This window comes from Pezoporus wallicus, unplaced genomic scaffold, assembly GCF_028554395.1.
Source record: "Pezoporus wallicus isolate ANWC-B61680 ecotype Strahan unplaced genomic scaffold, APGP_CSIRO_Pwel_v1 contig_13865, whole genome shotgun sequence".
NCBI classification, from domain to species: domain Eukaryota; kingdom Metazoa; phylum Chordata; class Aves; order Psittaciformes; family Psittacidae; genus Pezoporus; species Pezoporus wallicus.
In genome coordinates this window covers 376,534-396,735 of record NW_026640128.1, presented here as the reverse complement: position 1 = coordinate 396,735, position 20,202 = coordinate 376,534, and the positions used below count along the sequence as shown (strand labels likewise).

Genomic DNA, 20,202 nt, shown 5'->3' with positions numbered 1-20,202 from the left:
CTAAGGTTAGTGCAAAAGCTGCGTTTTGATTATGTGACTTAAAAGTTGTCTTTGATTTTTCTCATGTTCTTGGTGCCCAAGTCTGCTTTTTTGTTTGGGTTTTGTCTATTTTATGTATAAGACTTAGAGGAGAGACTAGAACCCAAAGCAGCCTCTCTTGTAATTCACTGCCCTTAACCCCAGCAGCCTTCATCTTTTGGCAGTATCTTGAGTAGACCTTTTGTTTTCATCCCTGTGTGAGGATGCTTTTAGAGAGAGAGCGTTGCTGGCTTCAGTTGACTCCAGTTTCCTCTTCTGAGCAATCAGGAGTACCGTGGAGCCTTCACAAGGTGTGCTAGTTTTTATAAGCTTGACTGCTTAAGTTTGGAAAAGACCCTGAATATTCAGGCTGCATAATACAGGGGGGCTTTGGGAAGTAATGCCAAGTGCACCCCTTGACCTCTCACAGCTCTCAGTGAGGAGCCTCTGTGTTAGAACTGAAATCTATCAAGTTCAGCCTGATCTCCTGATCGTTTCAGGACTTTACATGCAAATACCCTCCGCTGGGGATTGTGATTTCTTAAAGGATTGCACTGGATCTTGAGGGCTGTGGATTGTTATTGTCAGTGGCAGTTGCATCATTCCTAGATTAGAAATGAGGCGTTGTATCCAAAAATACAAGTGGATTTCCTGTGTTAGGCAGGATTCCCTTACCCACTTATAAACCCTCTCATATGTTGGGAAGAGGAAATAATTCTCATTAGGTTCTGACTGAGCAGTTGCACTTGAGCACGAAGCAAGAGGATGGTTTAACCATTTGAGTACGGAGCCAGACAGCAGCTCTAAGCATCCCTTACCAAGTGTTCTGGGCTCAAAAGAGACGCTCGGGCAGAGCTATAGTGTGTGTAAAAAGAAACAAGCTACTTGCATGGAGTCAGGCCAGGGTGGGTTGCTGAATGTTTTGCCATGCCCATAATTAGCAGAGTAAATGGTTCAAACCCGACCTGGGAAGTGTATAATTGCCTTGAAAACATTGCCACATCTATCAAAGACATCACAAATGAAAAAGCTCCACTCATTGATGATTTTCCTGTGCCTCTTTGGAGACCATCCCATAGTTTAATCATTGGCATAGTCAGTGTTGGGGGCTTTTCAAACTGATTTTTTCAAACCTTCCTCACCTCTCTTATTTCTAGCTCTTGAGCAGAGAACACAAAGGCTTTGGGACCTTCTGCAGCAGCTAGGTGCATTGCCCAGACCTGCCCCAGGAGGAGTTGGGGAACCAAACTCCTGTGAGGTTACCAAGACCTTTGGGAGCACATTTGTGCCTTTGAGCTTGTGAGTTCACTGCCATGTTCCGTGGGGCCAGGTTGGGTTTGGAAACATGGCAGGGAGGCAGCCTGCCGGATCCGCGCCGCTCAAGCCAGTTTGCCTGCTGGCTCCTTGGCAGCCCGGGCTTCCTGGCTCCCTGGCAGCCTGCCTGGAAGCCCAGAACGTTTGCCAAGTGCCTGGGAGCTCACAGGCTCCTGTGAATTGCTGCTTCCTGGCAGCTCCAGAGGAGCAGCTCGCTCACTAGATTGGCCTGAAATCCCTTTGCAGGTGTCTCAGTTCCTTCAGGGTGAGGCAGAAAAGAGGGGAGGTTTCAAAACTTGCACGTTTTGGTCTGGAATTTAAACGTTACACCACTTGAGTTGATCCCTACCTCCTGCCAGGTCGTGGCTCTTTGGGGTGTGAAGGATATTTCCTGCCTTCCTGTGTGCTGAGGATGGAGTACTTCCTGTGTAACCAGTTTTTCTGCTGCTTTTTCCATTAAATAGGTGTTTGCTTTTAGAATCTCTCAAGTGCCCTCTGATTAGTCTTGTTATGCGATCTGTTACCTTCTTCCTGAAGTTGGAGCCCTTACAAATAGAGCAGAGGGTGCTTTTCCTGGGATCAGTGCCTGCAGCCCGGGAGGCATGGGAGAGCAATCCCGATGGATTCTGTAAACCACTGAAGCTGCTCTGTCTGTTGCCATTTCAAGCCTGTGTCTGTGCATGAACCTGAACAACAGTGACTGGTTTGGGTCCAGGGTAAACCACAGGGATCTTCCTCTCATCCTGATGCTCTTCACCCTGACAGAATCAATTGCAATGAGCTAATGTGTTCCAGCCCCATTGGCTGAGGTGCATCCAGCGCTTTGCGTTAAGCTGGTGTCTGCTCAGGCCGTTCACTTCTGGTCACTTTGGGATTACCTCCACGCAGGTGTCAATAAACCCTTGCTCTGTTCCTGTCCCTTCCTGGCAGGAATGTCACCGCCGGCTCCGGCCCCGCAGCACCGCCCGGCCGCTGTCAGCCCCCTCTCCCTGAGCGCCGACTCCCGGCGGCCGCAGTCGCAGCAGATGTCTCCTACACTGTCCCCTCTGTCACCCATCACTCAGGTAGGAACTTACTTGGAGAATTCCATGTTTCCAAGCACAGGTTGATTGTGTTTCTGTACCCAGGGGGAAGCTGGCTCTGAGGCTGGAACTTCCTCCCTCTTCTGTCGTTTTCTTCTGTGTTCATAAATTCAGAGCCTTATAAAGGGGGAGGTTTGGAGAGGGGACAGATTTTACTTCTGCTTTCGAGAACTGTGGCAGAAACCATCTCTGGGGACACTTTAATGCGACTGTCCCAAAGTTAGTGGTGAGATTTTGATAGACATTTCTCTTAATTCATGAGTGAAGCTCAAATGGCTTTTGAAACTGATTTCCTGAGTGTGACTCTGTGACTGATGGGATTATCAGTTTCTGACCTGGACGTTCAGCTGGGCTTTAAGCCTAGTTGAATTTGTTTATTGTACACTGGAGGTGATCTGAAGTCTTTTGAAACATGTTCTGGACTGTTTCTGAACCTTTAGGTAACATTTTTTAAATGCAAGGTGAGATTGATTTAGTGCATTTCTCTTAGAGTGAAAGTTGATGTGCGGGAAAGTGAAGGGGAATCATGTGTCAGCGTGAATTACTTTGGTTCTTCTTTTCAAGGCCGTGGCTATGGATGCATTGTCTCTGGAGCAGCAGCTTCCCCCATATCCATTTTTTACCCAGACAACTTCCCAGCAACAGCAGCAGACGCAGGTGGCAAGTACCCTGCCTCAGAACACTCCTTTAATGCAGACCTCTGGCTTACAGCGAGGAGCACAGCTCCCCCCGCTCTCTGTCACGGTACCTTCTACCATCCCACAGTCACCTCCGGGTAGCCAGACCCAGCCATCCATGGGAATAGACATCAACTCGGTAAGCTTGGCTGCATCCCAGAACGCTTCATCCAGCACAGCTTTCATGTGGAAAACCCAACAGTGTACAGCCTAAAGCCAGAGATCTGGCTGGGCAGACCCTTCTGTAACTGTCCTTTGAGGCAGAGAATGAAGTAGACTTAAAATGGGTTTGGTGGAATCCACATTTTAATGTTTTACAGAGAAAAACTCGGGTTTAATGTGTGCTTAAGGTGGCCAGGTGTTCATAAAATGGTGTCCGTGTTTGATTAGAGCAGATTAAATAGATCAGGATTGGTTTCATACCTTCCTGCTGCTGCTGCCTTGATACGTTCCAGGGTGTTAAACGTAATGTGCGCCCAGCATCTTGTAGGCTCCACAGTGTGCAGTAGGCTGAAGGAGTTAGAGCTAAGAGTAAAGAAAGCAAAGTGCTAACAAGCATTTTTCCAGAGTTGGAGAGAACCAGATATTTTCTCTATTTTCTACGTTTAGAACTCTATTTTTAAGGAATTTTAGAGCATACATTATTATCCAAAACCTGAGTATGTGCCTGCCTTCAGATGCTCAGGAGAACTGGAGCGTGTGTATACACCCCCTGGGGATTTATGGGCACATTTCTTGCTTGTTTTAACATGGTCTATTATGGAATGTTCTGTTTCAGCATCTGCAGATCCAAACTGCAGAGACCTGGGGAGCAAGGGAAGGGTTTCACAGCTTGTTCTCTGCTCATTCCACCCCACTAGGTAGGATCTCAGTGGTCTGACCTGTTGTGTCCTCCTGCCAGTGTCATAGTGACAGTAACTGGCTTGAGGATGGGAAGAAATCATTGTCTATTGATATTGATAGCACTTGATCGGGGATTTCATTTGTGGCTGAGTGCTGATAAGTGGTTCTTGAATGAAGCTGCTTCCCTTTCAGGACTGAAAGGGGAAGAGGGAAGGACGAATCCAGCACTGGAAAGGATACCAGCCTGCTCAGAATGTGCCCCAGTGCTTTGATTCTAATACTCACGTAGCTAGAGATGATTCTGATTTTCATTCTTTGCTTTCTGTGTTGCTTTCCTCATCCTAAACTTCTTTATGGCCTTAACTTTTAGGGTGCTGTGCTTATCTTTCCAAGCAACTGAAATCATTTGTAAATAAGCTGAATTTTGAAGCTAGTTTATCCAGAAAGCTGTTGGAGCTGTGCTATGGTCTCGCTGACAACTTCAGTGCAGTTTTTGTGGAGTGGTTTTGAAGTTCCTTTTGCTGTAGTTTGGTTACTCACTGTTTAAAGAGTGTGAGTAGCAACACGTAACAGAAAGGGTCAGATGTATTTTCATGAGCTTCACAGAATTCGGTGTCAGGAAGCATCAGTAGTACAGTGTTCTCGTGGTTAAAGTACTTTGCTTACAGCTACTGGATTGCAGGTTCTCCTCAATCATCTGTTAATTTCTGAAGGAGGTATGATGAGAAGAGCTGCACTTACTCTTTAATTACTGCGACTTCCTATTTAAATGCCATGAAGATGATTAATTTGTTCAAACCTGGGTTCTTTATGACCCCAAAAAAGGTAAATCCTTGCAGATGTCTTCTCAGAATGACAGGGAACAATGTAAATGTCACTAATACAAAGCTGCAGAATGGAGTGGAGATTCTCAGACAGTGTCTGCTCTGTGTCCTGGGGTAAAAGGCAGCTTTGAGGATTCCAGTCTGCATGGATGTAACTTTCATTTTGATGAGGCTCTTTGAGAGCAGGCAGAGGAATAGCAGAAGGGCTTCCCGAGATCTAAGCACAGGTCAGGGACGTGTGGTTATGGCAGATTGAATTGGAGAATAAATGATGGGATTTTTGAGTTATTCCCAGCTTTCAGGGCTTCTTTTCCCTGAATTTCCTTAAATTGGCTGCCCAGATTGGGATTTTTTAAAAATTAAGGATGACTGAGGCCAGGGAGGAAATACTCCATCAGTTCTGCTCATGCAGCAGCACTCCCTGCTCCAGCCAGGCCCTGCCACGCTGATCCCCTGCCTCTGCATCGCTCACAGTAATCCTGTCTTCACACATAGCCAAGAACTCCTCCAGAGGATGGTTTCTCCCGGCTTCCTCGGGCTCTCTACGCCAAAAGTTGTTAATTTTCCCAGCTTCCATCAATCCCATGGTCTTTAATTCTGTGTTGTTCTGTAGGCTTCACTCCAGCAGTACCGCAGTAATGCTGGATCCCCAGCCAACCAGTCTCCCACCTCTCCTGTCTCCAATCAAGGCTTCTCTCCTGGCAGCTCCCCTCAAGTAAGGGACTCTGTGCTTCCACAGGCCTTGCTTCTTGTGTTTGTTTGAGTTGAGTCTCTCCATTACTGACCCATAGTTGTCTCACTGTACCTGTGTGTGCCTCATGCATTACCAATGTCTCATCTTGTTTGCAGTTTCATTCAGTTCAGAGTTTTTCAATAGCTGGTGAATTGCCTTTTGACTGATCAAAGCTGCGATTTGAACACTCTTTAACTCGGTTCTTTCTCTGGGGTGTACCATAGACAGAGCCTCCAGGTAGAGCCCTTCAGTCAGCAGTACCAGGTAGAGCTGGGGGACAGGGCAAGGGGGGAGAGAGGGAAATACAAGTGCTTCCTGCAGCAGGGAAACTCCTGTGGCTGAGTATCCCCTGTGTGGCCACACGTGTTTCCATCAGGACCTTTTTTTTTTACATGGGAACATACACTCGGAAAGAAACCACTGGAGAAAATGCTTTTAAGATTAGCAGCTGTGTTGTGGCTTGCAAGGAATGGGTTCTGAACACGCTCTTTTGCATGCTGGCTGGTTTTTCCCCCTCTGAATGTATATATTCTTCTACATCCATGTGTCCTATATGCAAGTCACAGCTTGGGGCGTGTGGAAGGGGAATTTTTACCTGCCAGCAGCAAGGCAGTTGAGCAAGTCTTCGGGGGTGCCCCAGTGTGAGGAAGTGAGGGTATTTCAGCATAGAAATAAGCTGGTGCTGCTCCAGTAGCTCCATAGGGGTGCCTTCTCCCTAGATCCCTCCTGTAGAAAGAAGATGGAGGAAGTTCTTTCAGAGCATCACAGCAGAGTCTGAAAATGCGTTTTCTGTTTCATTATTTAACATTTAAGGCTGCAAGGAGGATCCTGTCTAAATAAGTGCTGCCCCTTCATGGTTCCAAAGCAGAAGCTTTGTCTCTCCTTGCCATTAGCCAGAGACAGGTCACTGGTAAGCTCAGCAACAGAGCCGAGTGCCAGGACAGTCTGGATTTTCTTAATCCCTGCTGAATTGCTTCTTAACTTCTCTCTCTTCTGCTGCTTCTCTGAGTTCTGCTGTTCTGGCTGTGCCCCAGAGGAAACAAGCAAACTCACTCCTCGAGGCTGTCCCGTAGAGCAGAGCTGTTGCCACTCCTGCTGCAGGTTCTCAGGCAGTGCCCCCGCTGTTGATTTTTGTGTTGATTTTCTTCCCCCCCCTTGGCTTCTCAATAAAATGCTCTTGATTTTGTCCACAGACTTGTTGCCGCTGGCCAGGCCAAAGTGCCGCCAGCACTCCCCAGTGGAGCACACAGTGACTCTAGTTCATCCTGTCAGCTCCTGCTTAGGAGGTGTTTCCAGCAGGGCATGGTAGCTCTTAGTGAAAGGAAGAGGGTTTATCAATACCACTTACTTTAGTATTGGCCTTTTCAAAACAGCCACACAATCCTTCATGTTTGCTGAATTAAAAGCGATGCCTCCATCAGTGACCCAAGAGCTGCCTCTGGTGGTTGTTGCAAAAATGAAGCTTGGAGAGAAGCAATGGGGGAACTGAAAAAACAGTTCTGGAGAACAGTTTGGGTTGGTTGAGGTGGTGGGGGCAGCTCCCAGACAGCAGCATCCCTCAGCTGTAGGGTGATCTGTAGAGGAAAGGGAGAGCGGTTCCGACCACTGTGGAACAGCGTGGTCCTGGCTGATGAGAGTGGGTTGAAGGAGGTTGTGACCAGGTGGGCATCCCCACTCGCTTCTCTGCCTGGATTAACTCTAGGTGAAACCATTCTGAGCCTGTCAGTGACATGAGTGACACGCTCTGAAAACAGCAACCTGTGGTTTGGTTTTCTTCTCGCCTCTGGTTCATTCACCACAAGTGAATTTCCCGTTTTTCCACATCTCCAGATGGATTGGCTTGTGTCCCCCATGTGTGTGTATTCTCCAGGGGCTCCCTGTTCAAACATGGATTGAAAAGCTCTGCTTGTAGCTCCCAGCTCTGTGTTTGCATGGCTTTCCATTGACAATGCCTCGTTTCTTGCTATGTTGTTCCTCTCTAACACCTAGCAGACTGTTCCAATTAGCTGGAATCTGCTTTGTTTAGTAGGATGGCTGCATACTGGATATTATGGTATGTATTTTTAGATTAATAGGGGGTTTGCGATTTGGGGTTTGTTTCTTTCCCTTGCAGTCACCACATCATTAACCCAAGAAGATGTACTGTTGACAAAACAGACCTCACCCAGCGTGTCTGGAGGAGCTGGTGGTAGCAAGATGTTTTTCACAGGGTTGTCGATAAATTATTCCGGGACTCCGAAGTGTTGAAGTAATGACATTTCCAGTTGATTTCCTCTGGGAGGTTTAGTGCTTGCAGATGTAATACCCGGTGTACTTCAGAGCTGGGGAGTGAACCAGAGCTTGAGTGTTTTGGTAGGAGTTGCTAACGTGGACTTGCACAAAGAGATTTTGGTCTCCTGTTTATTATTTTTTGGACTTTCTGGTTTGGAAATGGTGCTCAGTGGGGTGCAGGGAGAAATAAAACCCCTTGATGCTCTTTGTTGCTCTTGACCAGAATTGTGTTTCTAGTGCTGGTCCAAACTGGCTTTGGTTCACGTTGAGTACGTGACATCCCAAAGTACACATTGACTAGGAATTCGTTATAAAGCAAGACACAGCTCTGGAGCCACATCTGCCACATGAGACAGGGGTGGTTTTCCCATGATAGAGTTCAGCTTGGTTCATCCTCATCTTGAGGTTGCCCCAGGCTCTGACTCCATTTTCCTTGGAAGGCAGGAGCGCTTGTAGCAGATGTCAAATTTGAACAGCGAGGAAGCTGTGGCTGCCCCATCCCTGGCAGTGCTCAAGGCCAGCTTGGACACAGGGGCTTGGAGCAAGCTGCTTGAGGGGAAGGGGTCCCTGCCCGTGGCAGGGGCTTGGAGCTGGAGGAGCTTTAAGGTTCTTTCCAACACAAAGCACTCTGTGGCTCAGTGTGGTTCTTTGTTTTGTTAATGTAAGTAGTGCTTTGCATTTTCTCTCATGAGGTCCAATGTGGCTCTTGCTTGTGATGTTTGTAGCTTCCTGGTAGCCTTGTCTCACACAAGGGATAGAGCAGCTACCACAGCTTTGAGGCCCAGGTGCTAAACGGGAAGACTGGCCCCAGTTAGAACCATTTTTACCTGCTTCTAAGGAGGGCATGGGGTGGGGTGTAAAGCTGCAAAGACACTGTAGTCGTTCTGTGCTCACAGCTGTGACAGATCACAAATGCACAGGAAAGGCAATCAAAAGCTTATTTTTGTCCATAAAACCCTATTCTTGGCTTTAACCAGTCTTAAGGATGAGCTGGCTTCATGTAGTTAAACCATTTCTTACTGAGAAGCTGCCAATGAGCTCTGATGGAGACTTGGAGGCAGTTGTCTGCTGCTGTTGCTGGCTTTGCCAATGGCTAACCAGGAATCGCAGCACCATGGATGTCTGTGAGGCTCCTGTTTCTCCTCTTCTGGTGGGTTGGTTTGCTTTGAAAGAAGGTATTGTTGCTCCTTTCCTGAGAGTCACAACAAGGTTGTGAACGACTCGGGGGGTTTATTCCATCTTTTTCCTTGCATGCAACCTGCAAATCTGCTGCACTGAGACACGTTGCTGATGGAGGAGGGAGGAGGTTTCAGGTGGGATGTTGGCTCAGATTTACATGTCCACTGTTGTGGGCATTGTCCAGTGGGGTTTTGGGTAGCTTTGGCTGCGTTCAGCTTTAACTGTGGTGGCTGGTCTGGCTGTTCTTATATTTCCTAGGCTTTTGCTTAATTTCCTAGGCTGCTTAGGTTTTTAAGGAGAAAGTTTGGAGCCTTTCTCTTCCCATGTAGATAAAGCAGCTGGAAGATGCTGTGCAAGGGGTTGATTTTATTTTTTCAAGATAGATACAAGCTCTCCATGAAAATGGTCTTTCAGACACCACCTGATACAGGTGCTCTTTGTCAGTAAGTTCTAAGTAAGAAGGGCTCTCTTTGTGATTGGGGCCTACAAGGATGCTGGAGAGGGACCTTCATCAGGGACTGTAGTGATAGGACAAGGGTGATGGGTTTAAACTGAAACAGGGGAAGTCCAGGATAGATCTAAGGCAGAAGCTCTTCCCTGTGAGGGTGCTGAGGCGCTGGCACAGGGTGCCCAGAGAAGCTGTGGCTGCCCCATCCCTGGCAGTGTTCAAGGCCAGGTTGGACACAGGGGCTTGGAGCAAGCTGCTCTAGTGGAAGGGGTCCCTGCCCGTGGCAGGGATTGGGATTGGATGAGCTTTAAAGTCCCTTCCAGCCCAAACCAGGCTGGGATTCTGTGGTGGAGAATAACTGATAGATGGAATAGCTGATAGATGCTCATAGTGCTAGAGGGGACAGTCAAATTAGCAATGCTGAGGAATTCCTCCCAAGATCCCTTCCTTCCCTCTGCTGACAACATCCTTCACTGGGCTTTCTCCTTCGCTCCTCTGACTGCAGCTGGGGTGCAGAGACTTTAAAGTGACTGGTCAGGTTTGGTGCATTGTCTCCTTGGTGAAGCTGTGAGCATGAGGCTGCTGAAGAGGCAGCGAGTTGGGGAGCAGCTTGGCTTCACACTGTGTTCCAACATGCACTTGAATTCTGTGTGGGGGTTTGTCTTGCACCCAGAAAGCCAGGGATTCCCACAAAAGCTGATGTTGGAGTGATGTTTTTAATTCCTCGTGTTGGCGCACTCGTCTGTTTCCATAAACCCGAAGTTCTCTGTGTTCTGTGTCCTCCGTGAGGAAGTTTGTTTGGTTTCCTTGACTGTATCTTTGTGCTTTACCAAGTGTGACACGGAAGGGTTTGCCTGTCAGAGGGCACCTCTGACTGTTGCAGGGCTGCTGGGCAGTGGTGGTTACACCAACACAGGGTGCTGCTGACTGACTTGGAGCAGAACCGGTCGGACGGCTCGAGCCACTCCATGGGGACGCCTGTTTGTGAGAGTTTTGCACCATAAAGACTCTGTTTTGTTTTCAGCATTCTTCCATTCTGGGGAGTGTATTTGGTGACTCCTATTATGATCAGCAGATGACAGCTAGGCAGGCTAATGCCCTATCCCACCAGGTGAGCAAATTCATCTCGGCTTTTCAGCTATATTTCGGCCACTTTCAGCTTAAAATAAATATAGATCAACTTCTTTTCTGTGAGATCCCATTTTGGCCATAGAGTTTTACTTCCCTTCCTTTTAGTTTGCAATACTCAGGGATTTCTTTCCTTCTATTGCGTTCTTTTCCTCCCCACACTCTTTCCTCCCCCTTGTCCCTCTTCACCATCATAGCAGGTGTTTTTTAAGGGTGTTCTGCCGGGTTTACTGGATTAAACATAATGAAAATAAACCTGAAAAAAAAGCCACGTTTTTGGCCATGGTTGCATTTGGGAAGGATGCACTTGTAGGCAGTAACAATATTTACTCCTGAATTTGGCAAACAGCTCGTGCCTGGTGCCAAAACCGGGCACACAGCCTGATGCCTCCAGTCATTTGGTTGACCAGTGCCTTGATTCATTCAACTCTGAAATCTATTAGCAGGAAGAAACAAGTTGGCCTCTGAGAGGCAGCACTTGATGGGCAGATACCTGAGTTAGGAGCATGAATTCTGGGTTTTTTCCTTTATTTTCAAGCTACCTTTTCTTTTGTTCTTCTGATATCAAAAGCAACAGTTTTGGTTTTGCATCCACCCTCTCCTCATTCCCCTGCACTCTGAATTTGGCAGTAAACTACTCTGGAAAGTTCAGTGACAATAGACCATATTTTGATGAAGGAAACCTAAAGATGAATTTGTTTGCCTGCCTCTTTCAATGTTACTTCCCTTTCTTGAGCTTTGTATGTAGTTTTGTTGTATTTCTTGCTGGTTACAAGTAATAATTCCATTGTGCCTTGGTCTTCAGCTTGAACAGTTTAATATGATCGAAAACGCCATTAGTTCCAACAGCCTGTACAGCCCCTGCTCCACCCTCAACTACTCCCAAGCAGCTATGATGGGGCTCACCGGCAGCCACGGCAGCCTGCAGGACTCGCAGCAGCTCAATTACTCCAGCCATGGAAACATCCCCAACATCATTCTTACAGGCAAGGAAATCACAGCCTTACTGACATCTAAACCACCCAGTGCTGGTGCTTCTCTTCTTGCTTCAAGCCAAGAAAGCAAAAGGGCGTTGGTGCCTTCGAAGGTTGTTTCACCTTGTGTTACCAGTCTGGCTATCCCCCGAGTGCCAGGTGGCTCATGTTTGATCCCTGCAATCAGGGCTTGTTGTCCTGCAGACATTCCCTGCCTCTGAATTTACTGGCTCCTCCACCACAGTGAGGGAGAAGCTGGGAAAGCCAAACTTCTCCCTGTGCTGCTCCGGCCACGCGCCAGCAGAGGCTTTGTCAGTGGCACATATGGGAGCGGATCTGGTCACCGTTGGACGTTTGGAAACAGTTTCTGCACAGCCCACTGAGAAAACGGCACTGCAGCCCAGATTGCAGCCTCTTGCTGATTAGAATCATGTCAGTTAAGGTTATTCCTCTTAAAACCTCAGGGGGAGGAAAGAGACTCAAGTGACACCGTGTTGTGGCCCCCAGATACATGTACAGGGATTTGGCTTTGTGTTAAGTAGTTACAGGGGTTCTGAGCTGCTCTGACCAATCTGTGCTTCATCTGGCTGGCAGTGAGGAGAGCCGTTTCTGGTCTTAAACGCAGCCTTAAGTTTGATAAATTGCTCCAGAATCACTGCAAGCTGCTTTATGACTCCTGCCTGGCCAGTGTGTGTTTGCTGAGTCCTCCTAACACCTTTCTCTTCCTCTTCCCTGCAGTGACAGGAGAATCCCCTCCCAGCTTATCAAAAGAACTGACCAGCTCGTTGGCAGGAGTGGGAGACGTCAGCTTTGACACGGATTCCCAGTTCCCTCTGGATGAACTCAAAATTGACCCTTTAACCTTGGATGGACTGCACATGCTGAACGACCCAGACATGGTCCTCACCGACCCCGCCACAGAGGACACGTTCAGGATGGACCGGCTGTGAAGCGCGGACACCAGGAGCGTGGGAATGACGCTTGTTCCTGGAGCCCAGCCGAACTGGAGAGGCCAGCGGGTCAGTCGTGTGGGAACAGGAGCTGCTGAGAGCAGCAGCTCTGTCCTGTGCACCATGTACAATGAGTAAAGCTTGTCGTTCTAAGCTTGCAGCGCTGCAGACCCCTACTCCCTGTCGCGCCGTATTTCACCCCTTACCCGCTCATTGCTGTGAATGAGTAAGGAGTTTCCATCAGCAGTTTCCTCTCCAGAGCCCCCCCTCCTTTTCCCCCACCGGAGCTCCAGCGTTATGTTGTCCATTTATCCTTTGCACTAGAAAAGGGGCGGTTGGGGGCAGGCGAGGAAGGCTCAGAGCCAGGGGTAAAGCGATTCCTCCTAACGTACCAAGCTGTTGGGAGGGGGAGAAGCGCCGCTGTGTGCCCCCTCCCTCTCCCCACACTGATCCCGTGCTGCCACCCTCTGCGAGGGGCCGGGGGAGCTGCGGGAGGGGGGGATTTGGCTCTGCTTTGTGCCACCCGCTTGGTTGAGTGGAACGCTTCTCCCCTCGTGGTCAGGGTGCCTGCGGGTGCAGGTTGGTCCCTGGCTGTCACCCTCCTCCTCTCCTCATGCCCCGAGCAGGACCGAGCCCGGCAGCCCCACGGCCGTTTGCCGCTCAGCAGGCAACTGTCAACACTATTTTCAAAGCTTTCTTTGATTTTAATATATATGTAATATATATATTTATATATATGTATGCATATATAAGGAGCATTTCTGAGCACACACAAAAGTACTATAATTCGTTACTTGATTAGCATGAAGGAAGGATCAGAACATTTTAAAGCAGCTAAAAGAATCTAGGAGACTAACTTGCAGAGCATGTTCCTAACATTACTTTGTGAGAGATTCCTGGGCAACAGGAAGGGCATTTCTGTAGCGATGCCTGGCTCAAATCACGACTATTTCTTATGGTTTATTTTTTATTCTCATTCATTACTTATTCTGTTACCATTATTTATGATCTTTTTGTTTTGTTTTGTTTTATTTAAGTATTTGGATATTAGGAAAGTAGCTAAACTACATACAGCCAACTGAAGCACTCTACAGCATCCTTGTACAGTCCATCTTTTTGTGTTTTTATTCCAGAAATATATTATATATATTATATATATAGGTATTTTTAACTAACTGGAATTTTAAACAGATGTTGAGCAGAAGTAAGGGAGCCTACGGCGAGTCTGGATGTTTTCCTGTTGTATAGTCAAAACAGGGTGGCAGGAACCTGGCTATTCCTTCTCTCACCCTGGAGAAGAGCTGGCTTGCTCCGCAGCGCTGTGTCCTCGAGCAGGTGGAGAGTCTGTTGAGCTCATAACAGATTATTTCTGTTAGTCCTTGTTCATCCTCTGGGCTGCAGTGTCATGACAGAGTAAAAACCCCAACCCCAACCCACCCCTGGGCGCTGCAGCAGGGGTGTCACCTTGGTGGGGGGCGTGAATTGATGGCGAGTCCCAGGTGTGGTTCCCAATTGGAAAAACGCCTTTAAAGACTCATGAGGGTTCCAATGGGCTCAACGCTGATTGCCAGGGGCCTGTGCAAGCATTGGCTTGGTTACACTGTGACCTGTGCAGGGCCAGAATCTGTAGGCACAGGGCCCTCCTCTTGACAGAAGTGAGGGATTAGTGTTGCTTTGAGTCTAACTAACAAATTGAAGCTCACGTGGCATCTCACACCCTGCCCTTGAGGTGAGGGGATACCTGCTAGAGCACGGCACTCCTGCACGGGAGGGGGCCAACCCTCTCAGCAGTCTGGGTTACATACACCCCAAAGAGAAGGGCCCGAGGAGTTTCCCTCTCCAGACGAGCTGGGGGTTTAGTTCCCCCCTGGCGCTGGAGTTCCGCACCCGCTCGGGGTCTGGATTTGCTGTTTGGCCCAAAGCCGTGTCCGTTCTTTCTTGTAAGCAGGACCCATCCCCTCATTGCAGCAATCCCACCCGTCCCCTTCCCCGCGAGCAGGGGTCTCCTCGCTGTAGGCACTGAGCAGTGGTGAAGGTCTGCGGAGGGGCTGGGCTGCTCCTAATGAGTTGTATTGGGTTTCTGTGTGCTTCCAGAAAGGGTGGGACACTGTCCTGAGCGCCAGGCAAAGGCTCTGAGCAGCGGCGCTGCCGGGGTCTAACCTGGGTGCGGGTTTGCTCATGTCCGTGCCATCAGTTGACCATTTGCACTAAAAAAAGATGGGTTTATTTCCTCTCAAGCTCTTTCCTTACGTGTGTCTCTTCTGTTCCCTCCCACCCGACTGGAAGGTTTTCCTGCATCCCTATTGGAAACGTTTGGGGTTGCTATGTCAGGATTTAAGCCCGGTAGTACATGTTAACTCCTGGTGTCTGCTTATTTCAGATTGCTCATGCTTTCTTAATTTAAGGAGGAGAAAGAAAAAGGTAGCTTTGAACAGGAGGATCCCCTAAAAGACCGGGAGAACTGGGGCACGGGTGACTCGGAGTCCTCGGCTGTGGAGCAGCCGAAAGCGCAGCGCGAGTTGGATCCGCTTCCCGCAGTCCGCGTCGCGCTCGCGTTCCAATGGCTCTCCTGCATGGAAATTCTCGTTCGTGATCTGTTTGTGTTTTTATTTTGAAACCCAGAGGCACTTCAGAGTGAAGCAGTCGAGTAGGAGGCGAGATTCCTCACTGGAGACTTTGACAGGGAGCTGTTGCTAAACGCTACCTTCCCATTGGTTTGTAAACTACGCGTGTACATAAGAGATCTTGTTTATTAGACTTGTAAGTAGACATTTAAAATGGCCTTAATTTAAAAACTAACACGTCTGGATGCAACTGTCGAAATTAGGGACCATCGGGTTGAGAGGAATCCAGGTTTTGTTCCTGCCGCGCGGGGCGGAGGGCGCTGGGAGCGGGACGGGCTGAGCCCTGGGAAGTGTGCTCCATCCACCTCGGAGCAGGCACAGGCTGCTCCTAGGAGCAACCCTTTGAGAACCGGCGCAGTTACTTCAACACCTCTTGGGTTTTGCCTCCCCGAAAGCCGGGTTCCAGACGGCGTCGGGGAGGAGCTGCACTTGGAGAGGAGGTTTTCTCTCCCTCTCCCATTAAAATGTGGCTTTTTCAATGTGTGTACACACAAGGCTGGTTTGGAAGCAAACCTGAGCTGTGAGGCTGTGGCACCTCGTGGCTGCGGAAGCGTGGAGCGGATCCAAGTGCTTTTGGAACAAGTAATCTGATTTGGACAACTCAGTAGCTCTGGTTCCATTTTCATCGTGCAGGTGGAGCCGTGTGGAGCGGCTGCCCCTTCCCGTCCCGGGACAGAGGAGAGCAGAAACAGAAAGATCACTTAGCAAAAAAGAAATAGATATATATATATAAAAAGGAGTAGTATTTATAACTTTTTGAGTTAAGTGATGTTGAAGCTGTCTGGTGTCTCAAAGGGTTACTGCCCAAACGTACCTGCTGAGTGAACCCTGCCCCCTCCCAACACGTGTTTTTATAGCTATAGATAGAAATATATATTACAAAGCTCCCAAGCTAGACTGTTGCATTTGCCAATACAATGGGGAAATAACAGGAATAAACCTTCAGTGCATCAAATACTGTGATTCCCAAGTGGAAAGCCAAGCTTGTGCTGCTTGCAGGGGGCTCTGCCCTTGTACATACGGTTGTGCCGCGCTTGGCGCCGGCTCGCTATGGCTCCTGCATGGCAGCGAGCGCCGGCCCTGCAGCCCCTGCACACAGAGGTGGGGGTTTCCTTTTCAAGAGGGGAAAAGCTTTCCAGAAAGAAGGAATTGTTCATTCTTTGTACATTTTATGACCTGATTTTGAACTGAATTGGTTTTTGTTTCTTTAAATAAAAAGAAGTGTGCCTGAGGCCCGGGGGTGAAGCCAGAACAGTGCTCGTGGGTGAACCTGCAGCTAGAGAAGGAGCTGCCCTCCGAGTTTGCCTAAAATCAGCATCCCAAAACTTAGAGAATCCTTGAAACTTCCCTCAAACCCAAGCTCTGGACTGCGCTTGTTTGTTATAAGCTTGGATTTCTGTAGAAACACCTCTTGAGGCTGGAGGTCCATCCTGGTCTGAGCCCGACGCTGCCCCTGGGAACCCCCTCTGTGCATGAAGGAAGCGGGAAGCTCCCGTCCCATCGGGATTTCGGGATTCCAACAGCGTTTATTCCTCTGCCAAGCGGCCCCCCCGTCACTGTGATGGCAATGTGAAAGCGCAGGTAGCGTTCGTTCTGTGTCCTTTGTAAAAAACAAAACCCACAAAAGCCCTTGAAAAAAAAAAGACAGAATCGATTTGTAGTTGTTCCTGTTCTTTGTATTTTTAGTTGCATCTTCTTTCTACGGCGCAGTGTAGGCATGGATTGCATGTCGGTTTTCTATGCGGGCACCATGACATTCTAACTGTGTATTATAAATCATTTTTACCTTTTTAAACGGAATCATTGTGTGGAATTTCTATACTGCAAACCAAAACACTACATTACGTACTCATTTGTGTTATTTATTTTGCTAGGGGGGGGCGGGGGGTGGTTTTGACTGTGGTGTTATCTCGCCTTCTGTGGGCTTGACCAATTTTATCAAAATAAAGGCCTAAAGGGGTAAAATAACGTTGGCTGTTTTCTTCAGTGGCTTGCCTGCGTTGTAGGAAGCATCAAGGGAAGCAGCTCCGTAGCGTAGAGGATGCGTGCAGCGAGGAAAGGCAGCTCTGTGGTGGAGCAGCTCCGCGTAGCAAGGGCTGAGGAGTGATCTGAGGCTCAGGTGTCGAGGCGATGCTGGTAACCGCATAGCGAGGCTGGAGACCTGCGTCCGAGCCTCCCCGCCCGTCCCTCCGTGCCCTCAGTTCTTCTGGAGACCCTGGAGGGGGTCGTCCCTTGGCCCAGCCCCACGGGGCTCCTCTCACAGGATCCAAACCCAAGCTCGTTCGTGGTTCTGTGGGTCTGACGTGTTCTGTAGATGCCGCTGCTCCGGAGCTGCGCCGGGCCTTCCGCTGTGTCTGAGCACAGGTAACGAGAGCAAAGAGAGCAGAGCAAGAGCAGGGGCCTGCCCCCCTTCTCTCTGCAGGTGCCAGCGAGGCAGGGACGTGGCCCCAGCCTGGCGCTCCCGCTTGTCCCCAGTGGGTTGCATCCCTGGGGCAGCCGCAGCTCCGTCACTGCTCCGTTTTGAAGGTGGTTTTGGGAGCTGGGAGGGGGTAAGGCGCTTTGCACATCAACGTGGTCTGAGGGTCCGCGTGGCAGGGGGAGGCTGGAGGTGGTGGTGCCGTTGTGGTGGCAGCTTTTCCCTGCTCATCCCGACCCTGGCTGTCTCCTCCAAACCAGCTTGACCTCTTGCTTCAAGGTTCTCTCACCTTGTCACTGAATGGGAGGCAGGGAAATGCCTGGACAGCGTTTGGTTTGCTTTATCTTGGTTCTTTCCACTTTACCTATTGCCCTTCAGTAGTGACAGGGCCATGGAGCACCCGCGGCGCGTTGGGTACCTGCTGTACATCGCCTGCCCGCTGGAGGCTCGTGGTGCTCGGTGTTGGTGTTTGCTGGGCACGAGGGTCTTGTTCTGCTGATTGTGCTTCAGTTCACTCCTAGGTCCAGCTTTAGGGTGGTGCAGTTTGGGACAGAACCCACATGCAAGAGACACGTCCTTTGTTTCTTCTGCCTTTGCAGTGTGTCCCTGTGGTGGCTGCTGGTGTGCACAGGCAGGAGCGATGATCTAATGACAGTAGTTGTGGGAGCCCTGGGGGTCACGTTTTCCTGCTGTCTTCCTCTCTCCGGGTTTTAGGAAGCTGGGATCTGCAGGCACACGTTAACGTGGCCGTCTTGGTGTTCAAGTTGTTGCTGGTTCCAGTCTCGTTTGCTTGGGCTCCGAGGTACAGATAGGAAGTTGAGCCATTGCTGTGCTCGATGGGAGCAGGAGGCAGCCCTTTCCCATCATCCTGACAGCTCTGTGTGCAGAAGGGACGGCGTTTTGAGTGGGTGTAAGGGTTCCTCCTCCTCATTTGATAACAGTGGCAGCTTTGGGGTTAGGCTGGAGCTGAGCTTGAGCTTTGCTTCACCTGTGCCTGAAACCCTGGGCTGCCTTTGGAGGCAGAAACCTCCCAGGAGGGACTTGGTCCAGGTTAACGTGGGGAACGTGCACGGACGCGCCCTGGCTCTGATTGAAGCGGCGCTTCCATGAGCACGCGGCTCTTGTGGGTCTGCAAGCTGCTGGGGTTTGGTGTGTGTTGGCTCGGGTCTTCGTTGCGGTGCGTGCCGGATGGGTCAGGCGAGGCCGTGCTGGGACCAGCGGGTGTTGCACAGGTTCTGTCTCAGTGTTCGATCCTGCTTCTGCTTGATGTTGTCTGAACCCCGGGAGCTTGGGGGGGCTCCGATCTCACCCTGATCTCGCCTCCCACCTTCTGTAGGCTTTGGGGAATCCTTCAGTGAATCCATTGGGATAACCAGAGCTGAGGATGCAGCAGCTGCCCTCAGCCCCCCCCACCCCTTGTCTTGGAATTCACGTTCCTCCAGTGGAAGCTGGATTTGAGCCTCGTAGGAACACTGCATGAAGGGAGGAGGAGGCAGAGCCGCAGGAGTTGGTGCCTGTGCTGGAGAAGTCTTGGGAGTGGGAGGCCATGGAGGCTCCCATGGCTCCGGTCCTGAATGGAGCCCGCTGGGACCCCGCTTTTCCCACTGGTGGAGCTGGGAGCCCTCCCAGCCCAGCCGGGCTTTCCCAGAGCAGAGCCCTCGCTGGCTGGGGGGGCTCGGAGCCGGGTTTGCCGCTCCCCTGGGGACGGGGAGATGAATCCAAGGCCTGCGTGGGTTCACCCCCGGCGGCTCCTCCCTGCCGTGTGCAGCGGGAGCTTCCCCCTCTCACCGCGCTTCAGCTGTGAGCGAGTCACGGGAAGGGGAGCGCTGGGAGAGGTTTGTGCTTGTGAGGGCTGGGGGAGCCCCGCGTGTGCAGGGCAGGTCCTGGGCACGGCGATGGTTGGAGCCTCGTCCCTTCAGAGCGAGCTCCAAAGGGGTATCCGTGGAGGCAGCTCCGCGCCGGGGCTCTGCTCCGGGGTGGCTCAGTCCGGCCGTTTGCTGCCGTGGGTCAGAAGAGAAGGGGTGGAAGGTCCCTGTTTGTGCACCCCCCCCCAGGGCTGTGTTTTTGCACTGGGAGCAGCGGCGCTTTCTGTGCTCCCGGCTGGAGTTTTACAGGCTTAAACTTGCAGCAGCGGAGTTGAACCCTGGTGTGCGAAGGGCGATGTGAGTGCCCCAGAGTCTGTGCTGGGTGTTGGGAAGAGGGAGCAGCGCCCGAATGGCCCCGCTTTGGCACAAGCCCCCGTTTGACAGGGAAGGATTAAGCTTGGCTCGGTTTGGGGTTTCTAAGACGTTAAATGTAGGGAGGACAAACGGGGGGTTGGGGGGGGCTTCCGGCCTCGCACAGCAGGTGAATATGAAATTTAGATGATAACATTTATGGGGTGAGACGTCACGGGGGCGCCGGGCTCGCTTGAACCAACCCCCTGCATCCCGAGCATCCCTGAATATCCCTGGCATGAGCATCAGCACAGGCGGAAGAGAACTGAGTGAACAGAGATAGCGACGGGTGTTGGGTCCGCAGCACCCAGCGCAGGGATGCGAACGTGGTGCTTCAGTGAGCTCTTAACTGGGAGAGGAGAGGAGATCCTGAGGTTTTGGTCTGGGGGTGGGGATGAGACCCTGTAGATGTTCCTGACGGTGCCGGAGCCCCGGTGTGAAGGATTCCCTGGCGCAGTGGGGATTAAACGTGTCCGTGCTCACAGAGGGTGAGTTTGATGTTACG

General features: G+C 50.3%; 2 protein-coding genes across 9 annotated transcripts in view; both read left to right on the top strand.

The window, feature by feature from the left end:
- Positions 1–12,601, top strand: part of CRTC1 (CREB regulated transcription coactivator 1) — a 39,817-nt gene extending 27,216 nt beyond the window's left edge. For 2 of the 8 annotated variants that reach the window (XM_057417441.1, XM_057417443.1), the window contains 6 exons: positions 2,221–2,396; positions 2,979–3,230; positions 5,372–5,473; positions 10,414–10,500; positions 11,323–11,503; positions 12,230–12,601. In XM_057417441.1, coding sequence (XP_057273424.1) covers positions 2,221–2,396; positions 2,979–3,230; positions 5,372–5,473; positions 10,414–10,500; positions 11,323–11,503; positions 12,230–12,441 — 1,010 coding nt within the window. In that variant the 3' untranslated portion in view covers positions 12,442–12,601. The remainder of the gene's footprint in view (positions 1–2,220; positions 2,397–2,978; positions 3,231–5,371; positions 5,474–10,413; positions 10,501–11,322; positions 11,504–12,229) is intronic. The other 6 variants (XM_057417442.1, XM_057417445.1, XM_057417444.1 and 3 more) reach the window with 5 other exon arrangements.
- The window catches only part of DDX49 (DEAD-box helicase 49), a 139,812-nt gene that overhangs the window by 27,147 nt on the left and 92,463 nt on the right, over positions 1–20,202 (top strand). The window lies entirely within an intron of this gene.